Raw genomic sequence first — 19,878 nt, forward strand, 5'->3', positions numbered from 1 at the left:
GCTGGTTTGGTTACCAGAAAACTGACGGCCTCTTGCGCTGGATAGGTTCTTCGTTTTGTTGCTTGTGGTTGTGAATGAACAAATGCTAATGGGAGGGTGTCGCATATTTTGTGGACTATAGAGTGCACCCACTAAATATATACGTTGTGAAATAAGTTATTTAAACAGAAATATTTTGGAAGTGTTTATTAACGTACCTTAATTGTTTCGAAAAACAGTGTCTGTAACACTGCAGTAAAACGGCTGATCAAACAAAACAAAAGTCATCGTCATAGAGCTAGCTGTGGAAGCTAGCTCTCCAACCAACTAAACCGACCCAATAACTCCACGGGACGTTTTTGTAAACTTTACGAAACTAAAACAATACAAAAATAATGTCATTGTAAGTTAATAATACTAACAAAGACACTCACAATTGTGTTAGCATATTTACTACTGCTAACGACACCAGCTTGATTACATTACCATAGCACATACAAATATGCATGAAAACACTCCTCCAGACATCACACATGGGACGGTTTAGTAAGTATGAATTGTTTTAGTTGTATTGTTAAACTTGCTAACGTTGCTTGGAGTGATTAATGAAGAATCCATACGAGTAGAAATGCAGTGGACAGCAAGAAGATGAAACAGCACATCTGCTTCCGGTTCAAAGCGCAGTCCAAACAGAAGGGCAATAAAGCACTGCGACACCTGCTGTGAGCAAACTCGGCGCCATATCACAAACAATAACACACCTATGCAGTGTGTTTTTTTTTTTTTTTTTTTTTTATTTTTTTTAACTATTTACATTATAGCCGTCAGCGAAGAAAAATCTATAAATTAGCCTCACCCTTTCCTGAGCGTAAGAAAAAAGTAGTGGCTTTAAGTTGGGAATTTACGGTAAGTGCAACATTTGTGTAGGTGTGGCGTAATTCCGCTTCACAACACACCTGATACTTTGCCATAGAATACAATAATAGATCCAATTTGTCGCTATATGTAGTGCAGATTTACATATTGAAATATAGTAGCTGTAGAGGCCACTAAGAGCTTAGCAGCTACTAGAGATGTGACGTTCGCGATCGAATCGAGTCTTTTGAACGGCTCCTCTAAGTGAACGATGAGAATCGATTCCCAGTTGTGAGCCGTTCATTTGGGAGCCGTTTTTTATGCACATGCACATACTTCACCCAACTGGCAACAGGACTACTAACAGTTAGAATAAACTAATTTAGTGTTACTATTTGAGTGGGCCCCGGGTCCCTAAGTAGTGAAAAAGTTCAAAAAGTTCAAAAAAGCTAGAACCCCTATTTTCGAATAAGTAACCCGAAAAGTGAATCTTAATACAAATAAATAAAATAGAATAATAATTTAAAAAATATATGTAGATATATATTTTTGCATTGTATTTAAAAAAAAAAATATATATATATAAATATATATTTAAATATATATATATATATATATATATATATATATATATATATATATATATATATATATAAAACATGTTATACAATAAAAAGATGTAGAACATACATATATTTAAAAAATGTTTTTTTTAATAGTGTATTTTTTATTTTTATTTTTTTAATTTGGATTCACTTTTTGGGTTAATTATTCTGAAATAGGAGTTTTTAACCTTTTTAACGCCAGGGCCCAACTTTTCCACTACAGAGGGACCCCAGTCAAATATAAACACTGAATTAATAGTCTTACTCTTGATTTTCATCATATTCAATAATTATATCTAACCTATTTACAGTTTAAAACATTGTCAAATTATATGAAAGAATGTTTTAATCACAAATATTATTAAACTATTCAACACAAAAACCTTTGGCTTAGGTCAGGCTGATTAGAAAAATAAATACTAATCAAATATACTGTAAAAAAAAAAAAAAGGGACTCATGAAAATCATTTTACAAACAATTAGACAGTGCTAAAATAAATACATTCTAACTAAATTAATAATAATAGAAATATATGTTTCTTAATGGTCAGTAGAAATAAAGTGCAAATGAAAACACAACTTCACCACTTTAGTCATATTTTTTGGCACTTGGACTTCAGTTCCAGACTTCTTCTGTTTGATTGAGATTGTCATTACTGCCACAAGTGGTGGAAAAGTAAATTACAACGTATTACCGCTGCACCTGATACTGACCACAGCTGATTAACAGATACTTTTTGGCGGCCCTCCAGGGTGCGCTCGCCGCCCTATGGTTAAGAAACACTGTTCCAAAGTGTAGTAGTTCAAGCGTACACACACACACATGTATGGTAGTACAGTTCTGTACTCACATTTTTAATATGTCTAATTTGTATTATAGTTTTATTTATACTTTTTATATCTATTAATGCATTGTATTCTTACTTATTATTTGTATATTTGTGTTTATATTGTTAAGATGCTACACATTTTCTAGGTGAGGGAAAATTCAAAAAAGCGATGTTACTGACAAAGCATGAAATGATGGCACCACCTTATGGAATGTTTACGATGAAAACTATTGTCAATACTTCCGAATATATAGATAGAGTAATGTTTGTGTAAAATAAATGGTTCTGATCTACATCTTATTGTATAACTGATACTGATGAAAAAAAAAAACTACAATAACTAGCCAGTCTTTTGAACGGCTATTTGAAAGGAACGGCTCCTCAAGATCCAACTCCCTTCAAAGAGCCATGAATCCTATATATAGCAGCTACACAACAGCTTAGCACACAATAGCACACAAGCTAGACATATGTAATAATATTTAAACAATGTTGCAGTGTAAACAGCACATTTGTCAATATAAACACGCATCAAATAACTATAGTTGCATACGACACACACATACAAAGTCTCCAAGGCAGAAGCGTATTAGAACGTGTCCAGTAACAAACGTGTCTGCATCATTCAAGTTTAAGCGCAAAAATGATGGCTAAAGTGCTGAAGTTGTGTTTGTTGTGCACTTTAATTCTATTGACAGTTTATTTAAGAAACATCATATTTACTTAATGAATTATTGTGACCACTGGCTGTCGTCAAACAAACAATTACCACTCCACTTCAACTTAAAGACAGTATAAGTCCAATCCATTAAATAGGTTAGTGTTTTTCATACCTCCCATTGTTCTCATTTCACTTGATCAAACCTTTTTTAACATTTCACACTACAAAAAATACAAGTATGTATGATTACTGCCCAGCAGGCACGGCATTGATACATTGATTATACATACATGTCCTTTAAAACTGACTTTGAAACAACGTTGCAAAATAGCTGTATTTGTAAATTGAGACAAGTTGGTGTTGAACGTTGGATCCACGTTGTTGGTTGGGAAATGACCAAATTTCAATGGTCAAATCAACGTCACAAGCTGACATTGATTAAACGTCATCAAAAAGCATGTTGTTTTAACGTTGTATTTGTGGTGTAGAATATTGGTTGGGAAATGACCAAATTTCAATGGTAAAATCAACGACAGAACCTCACATTGATCAAACATTGTCAAAAAGCATGTTGTTTCAATGTTGTATTTGTGTTGTAGAATATTGGTTGGGAAAATACCAAATTTCAATGTTAAATCAACTTCAGAACTCAACATTGAGTAAACGTCAAAAAGCATGTTGTTTTAAAGTTGTATTTGTGTTGTAGAATATTGGTTGGGAAATGACCAAATTTCAATGGTCAAATCAACGTCACAACCTGACATTGAATAAACGTTGTGAAAAACATGTTGTTTCAATGTTGTATTTGTGTTGTAGAATTGGTTTGGACATGACCAAATTTCAATGGTCAAATCAATGTTAGAACCCAACATTGATTAAACATCCTCAAAAAGCATGTTGTTTCAAAGTTGTATTTGTTTTGTAAATTGTTGGTTGGAAAATAACCACATTTCAACAGTCAAATCAACCTCAGAACCCAACGTTGATTAAGTGTTGTCAAAAGGCATGTTGTTTCAACGTTGTGTTTGAGTTGCTCAACATCAGGACCTAATTCAACAAGTTCTCAACTTTGTTTCAATGTCTTGTGCATGCATTGCTGGGTGTGGATATCATATCTGATCAATATCTGTATCGGCCAATTCTCAAAGCTCTGATATCGATATTGTATTGGAAGTAAAGACGAGTTGTATCACGTCATAGTTGCAATCGCACTAATCCATGCAAATAAGTGCAACCTTGCAATTTTGTCCAATCACAGCAGACCCTGGGGAGCTTGAGCTGTCCGACCAATGGCTGCTCAGCGCTTTCACATCTTCTCTTCCATGTTTACATTGGCTGACTGTCAGCTGGTGAATCTGCTGCATTATTGTTTAGTTTTAAGAAAATAATCACAAAAAACACGGGTTTCCTCATTTGGGCATTTGCCTAACTCGGTGCTTGTGCTTTGAACGATGCCGTCGCAGTTACCATAGCAACAGAGACGTGACCCAGCTGCTCCCACGCTAAGAATAAGTATCTTAATTGCATGGCTGCTCGTTTATTAAGTAAAACAGAAAGTGAAAAAGACTTTACTAAGATGGATTTTCACTACAGTGGATAATTGTACAAATATATGCACAGGAGTGGCAGGGAAAACTAAACTTACAAGCACAATGTTTGTTTTTAATGCACTTGGCGGGCGTGTGAGGATAAACACTCACCTCCTCGGACCTCCTCCTTGTCCGTCTTGGCAGCCTTGTAGTAGGTGATCCCCCTCACCACACCTTGCTGCTGGCCGACCACCTTGCTTTTGGCAGTCGGGTCTGGTTTCAGCACTTTTTCCGATTTGATGACCTCCTTCTTGGGCTTGACCACTTTTTCTTTGGGTTTGGGAGGAGGCTTGGATCCTGGAGGCTTCTTGTTGGCTGCTTTTAAAGGCGCCTTGGTCCTCTCATCTTTGGTGTCCTGAACAGGAACATTTAGGTCTTGTCAGCAAACAAATAAATACAAATAAATGGGTTATATATTTAAAGCGCTTTGACACTTTTTCCACATTCACACACACATTCACACACTGATGGCGGGAGCTGCCATGCAAGGCCCTAACCGCGACCCATCAGGAGCAAGGGTGAAGTGTCTTGCTCAAGGACACAACGGACGTGACGAGGTTGGTAGAAGGTGGTGATCGAACAAGGAACCCTCAGGTTGCTGGCACGGCCACCCTCCCAACTGCGCCACGCGTCCCCACAACACAACACGACACAAAACACGCAAACTTCTCACAAACGTGAATCGCACATCACAAACTCGAGGCATAAAGCAACCTCCAGACTGAGTGTGTCCAAACTATTTCACTGAGGGCTGCGCACTGAAATAATCAAAGCATGCAGGGAGCCATTTTGATATTTTTCATTTTCAAACCCAATATAATATATTGATTTATTTAACTTGTAAGGTTAAAACTTGTAAAGTTAAAGTCAGTCATAAAAATGTTAAAAATTAGTAATATATGAATGTATATTTATATATCCATCCATCCATTTTCTTCCGCTTGTCCCTGTCGGGGTCACGGGGTGCTGGAGCCTATCTCAGCTATATATATATATATATATATATATATATATATATATATATATATATATATATATATATACATATACATATATATGTATATATATATACATATATATATATATATATATATATATATATATATATATATATATATATATATATATATATGTGTTTATACGTATACATATATATATGTATACATATTTACATATATACATATATATGTATATATATATATGTATATGCGTATATATCTATATATATATGTGTGTATACAGTATATGTATATATGTACTAGTGTATATATATGTGTATATATATACATATGTGTATCTGTATATACACTATATTGCCAAAAGTATTTAGCCACCTGCCTTGACTCACATATGAACTTGAAGTGCCATTCCATTCCTAACCCATAGGATTCAATATGATGTCAGTCCCCCTTTTGCAGCTATAACAGCTTCAACTCTTCTGGGAAGGCTGTCCACAAGGTTGCGGAGTGTGTTTTTCGGAATTTTCCACCATTCTTCCAAAAGCGCATTGGTGCGGTCACACACTGATTTTGGTCGAGAAGGCCTGGCTCTCAGTCTCCGTTCTAATTCATCACAAAGGTGTTCTATCGGATTCGGTCTGGACTCTGTGCAGGCCACTCAAGTTCATTCACACCAGATTCTGTCATCCATGTCTTTATGGACTTTGCTTTGTGCACTGGTGCACAGTCATGTTGGAAGAGGAAGGGGTCCGCTCCAAACTGTTCCCACAAGATTGGGAGCATGGAATTGTCCAAAAGGTTTTGGTATCCTGAAGCATTCAAAGTTCCTTTCACTGGAACTAAGGGGCCAAGCCCAACTCCTGAAAAACAACCCCACACCATAATTCCTCCTTCACCAAATATCACACTCGGCACAATGCAGTCCGAAATGTACCGTTCTCCTGGCAACCTCCAAATCCAGACTCATCCATCAGATTGCCAGACGGAAAAGCGTGATTCATCACTCCAGAGAAGGCGTCTCCACTGCTCTAGAGTCCAGTGGCGACATGCTTTACACCACTACATCCCACGCTTTGCATTGGACTTGGTGATGTATGGCTTAGATGCAGCTGCTCGGCCATGGAAACCCCTTCCATGAAGCTCTCTGCGTACTGTACGCGGGCAAATTAGAAGGTCACATGAAGATTGGAGCTCTGTAGCAACTGACTGTGCAGAAAGTCGGCGACCTATTTGCACTATGCGCTTCAGCATTCGCTGACCAATCTCTGTCAGTTTACGTGGCCTACCACTTCGTGGTCGGATTTTTCTTATAATAAATCCGACAGTTGATTTTGGAATATTTAGGAGCGAGGAAATTTCACGACTGGATTTGTTGCACAGGTGGCATCCTATGACAGTTCCACGCTGGAAATCACTGAGCTCCTGAGAGCGGCCTATTCGTTCACAAATGTTTGTAGAAACAGTCCCCATGCCTAAGTGCTTGATTTTATACACCTGTGGCCGGTCCAGGTGATTAGAACACCTGATTCTGATCATTTGGATGGGTAGCCAAATACTTTTGGCAATGTAGTGTATGTGTGTCGAAACCCATTTTTCATGGTAAAGATTAACAGCCAATCAGGTGACAGTGATCAACTATCAAGTTTGGTTGTCTGGTTGGTTGCTTCTTTGCATGGAGCGTGAAGAGAAAGTAACAGAAATGCTTCGAACCTGCACCGAGGAGTCTTTTTGAAGCAGCTGCAGACTGAGTCCAGAGATTTCCTTCTTGATGCTCATCATAATGTTGGAGTAGTTGTCATATCTCTTGAACTGGTTGGTAAGGGTGGCCATGCTGTCCCGGACAAATTCGTTATCCCGCGTCAGGTTTGTCTTGATGGTCTGCAAAGGTGAACATGTGATTCTACTGTTAGAATTTGAAACTACGATGTGATGATGGTCTCCTACCTCTTCCAGGGTGTTCATCTGAGACACCACCTTGTTCATGTATGAGTGGACCTTCATCAGGTCCATGCTGTAAAGGGTTCCCTCCAGGAGGTCCACCATAGATTGGAGCTGAGGTTCGGTCCCCGAAAAAGGAGAGAATGTTTAATCATTGTCTATTCAAATGACATTTGATATCCGCTGAGAAAAACTTTCCATCATTGTAACTGAGCTACTGTGTTGAACAATTTCCCTTGTGGATCATTAAAGTTTGTCTAAGTCTAAGTCTAAGTCTAAAAGACTAGACGAGTCTTCAGCTAGGTGGCTGAGTTCTAGAATAAATACATTCTAACTAAAGTACCGGTAAGTCATAATATATATGTTTTCCTTCAATAGGCTGTCAGTGCAAATAAAAATACAGCTTCACCACTTTAGTTGTAAATTTTGCCTTTAAGAAACTTCTCTGACTTTCCAGACTTTTTGTGTTTGTTTGATATCATCATTACTGCCACAAGTGGTGGAAAAGTGTATTACAACTGAGTACGGCTGCCATTAAAGTTAAAGTACCAATGATTGATGATTGAAATTTTTTTTCTGCATTTGACCCATCACCCTTGATCACCCCCTGGGAGGTGAGGGGAGCAGTGAGCAGCAGCGGTGGCCACGCCCGGGGATAATTTTTGGTGATTTAACCCCCAATTCCAACTCATGATGCTGAGTGTCAAGCAGGGAGGTATTTTATAGTCTTTGGTATGACTCGGCCGGGGTTTGAACTCACGACCCACCGATCTCAGGGCGGACACTCTAACCACAAGGCCACTGAGCAGGTAGACTTAGTTTGAGTCCTACTGTGCTGTATATTACGAGGCGCTTTAGGACGTTACACTCCTCTTTTCAGCATTTGTGGGAACAAATTGCTATTTTTGTACTGTGAGAATCCTGCCTGGTGATTACAGAAGACAAAATAATCTCACTCACAGCCTCAAAATGGAAACATCAAACTTCAAACCTTCTTTTCGGAAGCTTTTACACCTTCAAGCTGCAATACGCTCCTTACCTTCAGCAACTCGGGGGCCTGTTTCTTGAGCTTCTCCATCTTCCACTCGTTCTCGCAGGGGTTGAGGGAGGACGGCGGCGCGGTGCAGGAACACTTGCAGTCGGAACCCGAGCTGACCGTTTCCACCGAGTAGAAGTCCTCCGCGCGCACGCTGCCGCTGCGCAGCCGCAGACAGGCATCCCTGCTCAGCGGTCGCATGATGCACTTGCAGCGGCAGTCCGAGCCCTCTGATACCATCCGAACAGGCTCGGTCTCCCCAAAGATCTGCAGGTGGAAATATGACATTTTATTTTACAGATGCAGACGCTGGCAGGGATTTTTCATGATTTTTACCACAATTAATTTACAACACGCAGAATAGGATGTACTTTGCGTTTATTGTTAAGGAGTTATATCCATCTCAGGTACAGCAGCTCTATTTTCAGCAAGGATGGTCTGATACTGACACTGTGACATTTTATATGTACCCATCCTCATCTGATAGCTTCTTTTCTCCTTTCTTCTTCCACAAAAGCCCTAATTTATTGCTAATGATTTATCATTGACAGTTTAAAGGACTTTCTGCGAAGTAGGACTTTTTAAATAACAAAAATATAAGCCGCACCCAGCAAATTTTAGAAGAAAACAAATATATTACATATACATATATTAACTGCACCCGACTGTAAACCGCAGATATATATACATTGTCAAATGAGTTATTAACACAGAAATTATTTTATACATATTTATTTACATACCTTAATTGTTTCCAAACAGTGTCTGTAACACGGCAGTAAAACGAGTGATCAAACAAAACAGAAGTCATCGTCATGGACCCACAAGCTGTGGAAGCTAGCTCTCCAATCAGCTAAACAGACCCAATAACTCCATGGTGACATTTTGGTGAATTTACTGAGGAATTTGTGAAACTGAAACAATACAAAAAAATGCCATTGTAAGTTAATAATACTAACATAAACACTTGTCAACGTGTTAGCATATTAGCTGATTCCAACGACCCTTGCTTGATTACATTACGATAGCACATACAAATATGCATGAAAACACTCCTATGGGACGGTTTAGTAAGAATTGTTTTTTAGATATATTGTAAAACTTACAAACGTTGCTTGGAGGGATAAAATGCTATGGACGACTAAAAAACGGACTTGTACTTCCGGTTCAAAATACTATACGGAAGGAAATACTGTAGACGTTCACCCTGTAGTGTGCAAACTCGTCCAAAAGATGGCACCATAGCACAGACAATAACACATGTTTAATGAAAACTATTGAACACAAAACATTATCGTTGTCAGCAAAGAACATTCCATAAATTAGTCACAGGGTTCAAAGCGTAGCAAAAGAGTAGCAGGCTATAGTCAGGAATTGTTTGTAATATTTTTATATTTAGAGCATAAAAATGTGTTTACAAGCTTCTAAATCAGTTGTATCCAAAATTCACCGCGGGTGGTATTTGTGGCCCTCAGCTCCAGTTTTGTTGGCCCGCAACATGTGAAAAAAAAAAACCACAAAAAAAAAACAAGCAAAAAGACGTAATGTAATGAAAAAAAGTTGGAAATTTGATATAAAATTGGAAAAGTCTATGTAGGAAAATCTGGATATATATTCTAAATGGTATAAACAGACATCCATCCATCCATTTTGTACCGCTTGCGGAGTACACCCTGGACAAGTCGTCACCTCATCGCAACACAGATAGACAGACAACATTCACACTCACATTCACACACTCGGGCCAATTTAGTGTTGGTGCATGTCTTTGGAGGTGGGAGGAAGCCGGAGTGCCCGGAGGGAACCCATGCAGTCACGGAGACATTATATAGCAAAACTTAGTGCCAATTCAGTGACAAAATGAATTATTAGTTATTAATATAACAATTTCAGCTTTTTTTTCATCACATTACATAATTCTGCTCTTTTTTCTTGCATTTTTCTTGTTGTTTTGTTCCCACCAAACCAAACTGCTGTCTGCAAATGGCCCTTTTGCCGCACTTTAGACACCCCTGAAATACTTGATAGTAGTACATGTTGTCATCTATAACAGTGGTCCCGAACCACCGGGCCGCGGCCCGGTACCGGTCCGTGGATCGATTGGTACCGGGCCGCACAAGAAATAAAAAATAAAAAAATAAATAATATTTGTATTTATTTATTTATTTATTTTATTAAATCAACATAAAAAACACAAGATACACTTACAATTAGTGCACCAACCCAAAAAACCTCTCTCCCCCATTGACACTCATTCACACTCATTCGCACAAAAAGAGTTGTTTCTTTCTGTTATTAATATTTCTGGTTCCTACATTATATATCAATATAGATCAATACAGTCTGCAGGGATACAGTCCGTAAGCATGCATGACTGTGCCCCGGTCCGTGGGACAAATTTTCACGCGTTGACCGGTCCGCAGTTACAAAAAGGTTGGGGACCACTGACCTATAATACACAGCTGACACTAAGTTTTGTCTTTAAAATTATGTAAAATGTACGTTTGCAGTACTTGGACTTTTTCGTTATCGGTCCTTGGTGTAAAAAGTTTGGACACCCCTGTTCTAAAAGGATTATTTCACAATTTAGCTCATCATTAGATTGAGTTATTTAATTATTTCATGAACATTTGTGTCAGCGCTTCATGAATTTATTTTATCAGTCAAGTTCAGCTATTAAAGTCAGTGGGCGGGGCTTACAGGAATCTAGTCCAATAATTGCTTTGGAACTTTGGAAGTCTTTGCAAACATGGCGGCCAAAGAGGATAAACCTGACTTTTTGGTAGATATTTTATACGTTGTGGAGGATGTGGAAGCAAGACCTGTTAACTCAGAGCACGTCACGGTTAAAGTAGAGGAATTTAGTCAAGTTGTCTGGGTTATTTCCGCACTTTCACACCAAAATATCAGCCAGTACGCCGCCGTTTCTATGGCCAAAGTCCCACAGACAAGTGGAACCAATCAGGTGTTAGTAACCGCCCACTGCCTCTGATGGCTGAGTTTGACGGACACAATGAATAAATGAAGCACATTTTCATGAAATTATTAAATCAGGGGTGTCCAAACTTTTTGACTGGGAGGCCACATTGGGCTTCAACAATTTGGGGGCCAAAAGCGGACTGCATGCAAATACATATACAGTCACGATCAAAAGTTTACATACACTTGTAAAGAACATAATGTCATGGCTGTCTTGAGTTTCCAATATTTTCTACAACTCTTATTTTTTTGTGATAGAGTGATTGGAGCACATACTTGTTGGTCACAAAAAACATTCATGAAGTTTGGTTCTTTTATGAATTTATTATGGGTCTACTGAAAATGTGACCAAATATACATACAGCAATGTTAATATTTGGCTACATGTCCCCTGGCAAGTTTCACTGCGAAGAGGCGCTTTTCCACAAACTTCTGGCAAGCTTCTACTTGAATTTTTGGCCACTCCTCTTGACAAAATTGGTGCAGTTCAGCTAAATTTGTTGGTTTTCTGACATGGACTTGTTTCTTCAGCATTGTCCACACATTTAAGTCAGAACTTTGGGAAGGCCATTCTAAAACCTTAATTCTAGCCTGATTTAGCCATTCCTTTACCACTTTTGACGTGTGTTTGGAGTCATTGTCCTGTTGGAACACCCAACTGTGCCAAAGACCCAACCTCCGGGCTGATGATTTTAGGTTGTCATAGGTTAGGTTGTAATACAAACATAATTATTATTTTTTTTTTTTCTTCTAATTGATTTTTGCAAATTATGAATCGATTTAGAATCGGGATGTAGAATAATTTTTTGTGCACCCTAAAAAAAAACCTCGTCTGTTTTCAGTGTAGTGAGAGAAGGAAGACTTTCTTTATTTTCATATCTCAAATTGTCAGCTGTTACATCACAGCTTGTGCTTCTCTCCACAGTAGACAGAAGACAATAACTGAACAGATGTTACAACCCCTGGCAACAATTATGGAATAATACACACAATTATCTTACTTCATTCAGATGTTTAGTTTTGTCGGGACACAAAACTATAGTCATGTCAATTGGCAACTTTCTGGCCTTAAAAAAAACAAAAAATGAATCAAATAAAGTCAGTGACAGTTATGGAATCGTACTGTAAATGTTCATTTCTAAAGCTAACGCCTTCATCGGACGGTATATGTTCATTAGTCTGCAGTTAAAAAGGAGCGTTCACACCTCGAAGGGCTGTTGCAGCAGGTGGATTGACATGAATCACGGCTCCAACACGAGAGATGTCAATAGACACAAAGGAGAGGATTAACCAAACTTCTTGAAGGAGGTCAAATGTTGCAAAATATGTTGATTGCACACAGTCAAAGTGGCGAAGGAAGACTTTTTATCTTATTTGTACATACCCAAAGGAGGCGGAGTCTCGCTGTTAAATCACAGCTTGTGCTTCCTCCAAGATAGATAATATTAATCGTATTAGACAATAACTGAACAGATGTCGCTGTGTTGTTTGATAAGCCCAATGCAAATGACGGCCATCTTAGGGTGAATTCTTTGCCCTGATGCTGGGCAGCCATCTTCGCCACAGTATTTACAAACCCCGTTTCCATATGAGTTGGGAAATTGTGTTAGATGTAAATATAAACAGAATACAATGATTTGCAAATCATTTTCAACCCATATTCAATATGCTACAAAGACAACATATTTGATGTTCAAACTGATAAACTTTTTTTTTTTTGCAAATAAATATTAACTTTAGAATTTGATGCCAGCAACATGTGACAAAGAAGTTGGGAAAGGTGGCAATAAATACTGATAAAGTTGAGGAATGCTCATCAAACACTTATTTGGAACATCCCACAGGTGAACAGGCAAATTGGGAACAGGTGGGTGCCATGATTGGGTATAAAAGTAGATTCCATGAAATGCTCAGTCATTCACAAACAAGGATGGGGCGAGGGTCACCACTTTGTCAACAAATGCATGAGCAAATTTTGAACAGTTTAAAAAAACCTTTCTCAACCAGCTATTGCAAAGAATTTAGGGATTTCACCATCTACGGTCCGTAATATCATCAAAGGGTTCAGAGAATCTGGAGAATTCACTGCACGTAAGCAGCTAAGCCCGTGACCTTTGATCCCTCAGGCTGTACTGCATCAACAAGCGACATCAGTGTGTAAAGGATATCACCACATGGGCTCAGGAACATGTCAGAAATCCACTGTCAGTAACTACAGTTGGTCGCTGTAAGTACAAGTTAAAACTCTCCTATGCAAGGCGAAAACCGTTTATCAACAACACCCAGAAACGCCGTAGGCTTCGCTTGGCCTGAGCTCATCTAAGATGGACTGATACAAAGTGGAAAAGTGTTCTGTGGTCTGACGAGTCCACATTTCAAATTGTTTTTGGAAACTGTGGACGTCGTGTCCTCCGGACCAAAGAGGAAAAGAACCATCTGGATTGTTATAGGCGCAAAGTGTAAAAGCCAGCATCTGTGAGTAATGGGTAACTTACACATCTGTGAAGGCGCCATTAATGCTGAAAGGTACATACAGGTTTTGGAGCAACATATGTTGCCATCCAAGCAACGTTACCATGGACGCCCCTGCTTATTTCAGCAAGACAATGCCAAGCCACGTGTAACATCAACTTGGCTTCATAGTAAAAGAGTGCGGATACTAGACTGGCCTGCCTGTAGTCCAGACCTGTCTCCCAATGAAAATGTGTGGCGCATTATGAAGCCTAAAATACCACAACGGAGACCCCCGGACTGTTGAACAACTTAAGCTGTACATCAAGCAAGAATGGGAAAGAATTCCACCTGAAAAGCTTAAAAAATGTGTCTCCTCAGTTCCCAAACGTTTACTGAGTGTTGTTAAAAGGAAAGGCCATGTAACACAGTGGTGAACATGCCCTTTCCCAACTACTTTGGCACGTGTTGCAGCCATGAAATTGTAAGTTAATTATTATTTGTAAAAATAAAATAAAGTTTATGAGTTTGAACATCAAATATCTTGTCTTTGTAGCATATTCAATTGAATATGGGTTGAAAAGGATTTGCAAATCATTGTATTCCGTTTATATTTACATCTAACACAATTTCCCAACTCATATGGAAACAGGGATTGTAATAATAACAGAGCAACACAGACAAGCCTTTTATTATGAAGGTGTGTGCTCTTTCTGGCTCAGTTACTTCCTGTTTTTCAGCAAGCCGCCTCTGTGGTCTGCCGAAGTCCTTCGAGCACCAGTGATGTCGGTGTCGGCTGAAAAGGTGAGGGATCCGATCACCTTTGAACTTTATGATGGGCAATAATATTTGCACGCTTACGTTAAAGTCTGGCTGTATATTATAATTCCATAATAGTAGCAAACATGCTACACGTGCCACCTTCAGGGATGGGTACTGTTCACATTTGAACCGACGCGGTACCACTTCCTGGTACCTGGGAATCAATACCGGTACACAAAATTTGGTGCTTTTGTGTGGGTTAATAAATATTTGTATTTGGTAATAAAATACAATTTTTTTATTGCAACATTTAAAAATTAACTGATTTGCTATATATTGTTTTATTATCTTTTGCAAGTATGAAATGAGGTTGCAATTACAGTTGCAAGTCCAAGATGGCAGTGGTTTATAGTTTATGGTTTGTTTTGTTGTTGTTGTTGCGCCCAAAAAAGTGTTCATACTGTAAGTATTGTACTTATTACGCACCAGATGTGTGAGGGTAGCGTGCATTGATTGAAACTTGTATTAGTAGATTGCACAGTCCAGTACATATTCCGTACAATTGACCACTAAATGGTAACACCCCAATAAGTTTTTCAACTTGTTTAATCAATTCATGGTACAAATATATACTATCAGCATAATACAGTCATCACACAAGTTAATCATCAGAGTATATACATTGAATTATTTACATTATTTACAATCCAGGGGGGTGGCATGCGGAAGGGGGGGGGGGGGGGTAGGTTGGGTTGCTATCAGCATACTTCAGTCATCAACATTACGCATCTTAGTTGTAGTTTTCATTAACACATTTGGAGGTACTGAAATCGCCATGTAAAGTCGCTAATGCTAATCAGTAGCAAAGCCAATTAGCATCAAGCTAGCGCATTTTCGGAAAAGCGGAGTCTTACATTACTGACGTTGGAGCGATTTTTGAGTCAGCTTCTTTGTTGGCATTGGAAGTTGCAACGTGACCTCGAGGTAGTTTGGCCGAGTCCGCTCTCAGTGCCGCTGGAGTGATCGCAAAGAGCTGGCTGAGTCGCCATCCGGGTGTAACGTCACACGAAACCCAGGTAACCCTAACATGGCACCGTTGGATTTTTGCGTGAACCGGCGGGATTTTGTGGGTGCCAAAAAAGTACCGCGTTCAGTACCCATCCATCTTTGCTGTAGTCAGGAAGTAGTCTTTGCCATTACGTTGAATGTGCCAGTCTTGCCTTTTGTTGAGTCCTACAATGTGTTTATGCTGCAAGTATACTGTACCAACTCTTTGTAACATGCATCTAAGTTTTAGTTTTTGTTAGTAAATTTGGAGGTGTTGAAATTGCCATGTAAAATCGCTAATCCATCGATCAATCTATATTAGCATCAAGCTAGCGCATTTTTGGCCTAACTTAACTTAAATTAGAGTGTTTCTTTTTAAAGTCAATTTCTTTGTTGGCATTGAAAATCGCAACATTACCTAGAGATGGTTTGGCCGAGTCCGCTCTCAGTGCTGCTGGAGTGATCCTCGACTGCCAAAGCGTGCGGGCAACCGGGCATGACATCATGAGCAACCCAGATACTGTTACATGGCACCGTTGGATTTTACGTGAATCGGTGTCCGGTAGGACCAGCGGTATTCAGTCGGTGCCAAAAAAGTACTGTATTCAGTACCCATTCCGGAAGTAGTCTTTGCAATTAAGTTGCCAGTCTTGCCTTTTGTTGAGTCCTAAAAAGTGTTGATAATGTAAGTATTGTACTCATTACACAATGGCTGTTGCATCTTATGTTGTAGTTTTCATTACCAAATTTGGAGGTCTTGAAACCGCCACATAAAGTCACTAATGCTAATCAGTAGCATGTATATGGCATATCCAATGTAAATTAGCATCAAGCTAGTGCAGTAGGAAAAGTGGAGCCTTATTTTTGAGGGCTTTCTATCAGACATGCTTGCTTTGTTGCCATGGAAAATTACAGCATTACTAACAGACGGTCTGATACAAATACGCCTGTTTGCCCGCAAAGTGCTTGAGCCGTTGTCATGTCTACAAAACTGCGGAACAAAGATATCGAATTACGGTACCGTTTGATTTTACGTGAATCGGTACCTGGCAAGACAAATGGAAATTGGTCGGTATCCCTCAAAGTACCGACTTCGGCACCCATCCCTACAAAAAAACGGTGATTATGTCGTACTCCTCCACCCCTGTGATGAAACACGGGCTTTACAAAAAGATCTTGCGTTGCCTTCTTCTCTCCAGTGTCCACATTTGCAGGGCTGAGGCTTAGTTGGGGTCAGGGGGAGAAGGGGGCTCATTAGTGAAAGAATGCAGGCTGAATGATGGGGGAAGGTGTGGAGTGTGGGTGCCCTGCGATTCCCCCGGTCCTGCTCAAATACTGCAGGACTGCGGTGTGCAGAGCCAACCTGACCCATGTCAAGTGAGACCGCAGCAGGTGGACAAACGCTGCGACCACATGAAAACACAGCAGATTAGCCGAGTACGCGTCTTTGCCGGAGCTAATGCCCGCAGCCCCGCTGAGCTGGATTGTTTTACCCTAGACAAACATGGACGCCCTCGTTTAACTTGTTTCAAGGTGGACCAAAACCCAGCCCTCCTGACTTAAGTACTTCACGTTTTGCCTCGGTAACCCTTGACTGTACTCGACTTCAGAGACCATCTCATCATTAAAATCAAGGACTGTGTTCTTGAAAATAGGTACCTCTACCTACTCAGTGGCCTCGTGGTTAGAGTGTCCGCCCTGAGATCGGTAGGTCGGGAGTTCAAACCCTGGCCGAGTCATACCAAAGACTATAAAAATGGGACCCATTACCTACCTGCTTGGCACTCAGTATCAAGGGTTGGAATTGGGGGTTAAATCACCAAAAATGATTCCCGGGCGCGGCATTGCTGCTGCCCACTGCTCCCCTCACCTCCCAGGGGGTGAACAAGGGGATGGGTCAAATGCAGAGGACAAATTTCACCACACCTAGTGTGTGTGTGACAATCATTGGTACTTTAACTTGACTTAATTTAACTTAACTTAACTCTGACCGTTGTCTGGTCATTGGTATTAGCAAAACCGAGGTGTCCAAAGAGCTGCCGGGGGGCCGTTTATGACCAGCAGCTTGTTTTTTTATTAGCCCACGACACGTTCTAAAGACAAAATAAACACATCGAGGATTAGAACACTATGCAAAAAAAAAAAAAAATCAGAATATGTTAGTATGGAAGCAACGTTAGTATGCTGACAATTAAAATGTGTCAGGTACAAAGGTAACAATGAAGTGTATGCATGCATACTTAGCTAAATAAGTTAGCGTGGTAATGTTAGCGTGATAAAAGTTAGCATCTGTCAAGTACCAAGTTATATTACTCTGAGGCGTTCGGCTCGAAAATTGGCAAAAAAAATATAAGGTAAGCATTCTATTGCTAACATTAGCATTCTAGCATGCTAACAGTTAGCATGTGTCAAGTACCAAGTTATATGACTCTTAGGCATTGGGGTCCAAAATTGGCTAAAAAAAAAAAGTAAGCATGCTATTGTTAACATTAGCATGCTAGCATGCTAGCAGTTCGCATGTGTCAAGTACCAAGTTATATGACTCTGAGGCGTTCGTCTGCAAAAATAACCAAAAAAAAGTTAGCACGGTAATGTGAGCATGCTAGCCTGCTAACGTTGGCATGCTAACAGTTAGCATGTGTCAAGTTGTTCGGCACCAATGTCAAGTGAGACCGTAGCAGGTTGACAAACGCTACGAGCACATGAGAACGCAGCAGATTAGCGGAGTACGCGTTTTTCCCAGAGCTAATGCCCGTAGCCCCGCTGATGTAGGTATGCGAGCATGCTAAAATTAGCATGCTGAGAGTTAACATGTGTCAAGTACCAAGTTATATGACACTTAAGAAGTTCGACTCCAAAATTGGCTAAAAAAGTTAGCATGTTAATGTTAGCATGCTAGCATACTAACGTTAGCGTGCTGGCAGTTGGTATGCGTCAAGTACCACGTCGTACGACAGAAACACGTTCGGCTGCAAAATTGGCTAAAAAAGTTAGCATGCTAATGTTAGCATGCTAGCATACTAACGCTAGCGTGCTGGCAGTTGGCATGCGTCAAGTACCACGTCGTACGACACAAACACGTTCGGCTGCAAAATTGGCAAAAAAAGTTAGCATGCTAATGTTATTTATGCTGCTGAGGTTGAGCCAATCAAAGGCCACAATATTGAACGCCGCAGTCTGACTGTTTTAGTCTCGCCTAGTAGCCAATGCTAATGTGGTATTAATATATTTTTTTAAAATTTTTATGTGACACCAAAATGGGATCTGGAAACCAAAATGGCCAACAACCCGCGTGTCTTCCTGTACATTGTGTTGATTTCTGAGCGCCATGTCATGATGAACGCGAGTACAAATTTATTGCAAGATATACGATTTACAGTGTGCTAAAGCCCTAAAAGTGTTTTAGTTGGCAAATAATACTGAAATTAGAAAAAATAATAATATTGAGAAAAATAAAACATCTCAAGGCGGTTAAATTAGATATTTTAGATATTACAGTGTTATAGTATTGCTTTGTTACTATGACACAAAACTAAGATGTTCAAATAATTTAGCATATATTAAGTAATATGAGGGTTAATTTGTGTCTTTATTACGAAAGCTTTTTTTTTACACTGAATTTATGTAATTGAACCTTTTCGTCTGAATTTTGTGATCTGAATTATTTTTATTGAAATGTTAATTATGTTGTATTATGCCCAGGTAGCCCAGTTAACTGCCTTTTTTAATGCTGTTTCGTAAGATCCGTGTCACGTGACTTCAAACTTGACACCTTATTGGCTGGTTCTGAGACATGCTCGATTGGCTTTTGTCTTAATTTGCCGGAAGTGAGTGTTGCATTCTGAAGCATCACATTTTTCGACACTGAATTTTTCAGCAGCGAATTATTTTTTTACACTGAATTTTTATGCACTCAATTTTTTTACACTCAATTTTTGATCACATAATTTTTTTACCGTGAAGTTTTGATCACTGAATTTTTTTACACTGAATTTTTATACACTGAATTTTTTAATACCAAATTTTTGAACACATTTTTTGAACACATTTTTTTAACACAGAATTTTTTTGCACAGAATTTTTATACACTGACTTTTTTTACACTAAACTTTTGATCACAGAATTTTTTACCATGAATCTTTGATCACAGAATTTCTTTACCCTGAATTTTTATACACTGAATTTTT

The 19,878-nt window shown here is 39.1% G+C and overlaps 1 protein-coding gene across 1 annotated transcript in view; it reads right to left on the reverse strand.

The window, feature by feature from the left end:
* olfml2a (olfactomedin-like 2A) overlaps positions 1-19,878 on the reverse strand; it is an 84,716-nt gene that overhangs the window by 34,320 nt on the left and 30,518 nt on the right. The window contains exons 3-6 of the mRNA XM_061980567.1: positions 8,456-8,719; positions 7,423-7,530; positions 7,189-7,356; positions 4,631-4,874 (exon numbers count right to left, since the gene is read on the reverse strand). Of these exons, the coding sequence (XP_061836551.1) occupies positions 4,631-4,874; positions 7,189-7,356; positions 7,423-7,530; positions 8,456-8,719 (784 nt within the window). The remainder of the gene's footprint in view (positions 1-4,630; positions 4,875-7,188; positions 7,357-7,422; positions 7,531-8,455; positions 8,720-19,878) is intronic.

The sequence above is a fragment of the Nerophis lumbriciformis genome, linkage group LG20, assembly GCF_033978685.3.
Source record: "Nerophis lumbriciformis linkage group LG20, RoL_Nlum_v2.1, whole genome shotgun sequence".
Classification (NCBI taxonomy): Eukaryota; Metazoa; Chordata; class Actinopteri; order Syngnathiformes; family Syngnathidae; genus Nerophis; species Nerophis lumbriciformis.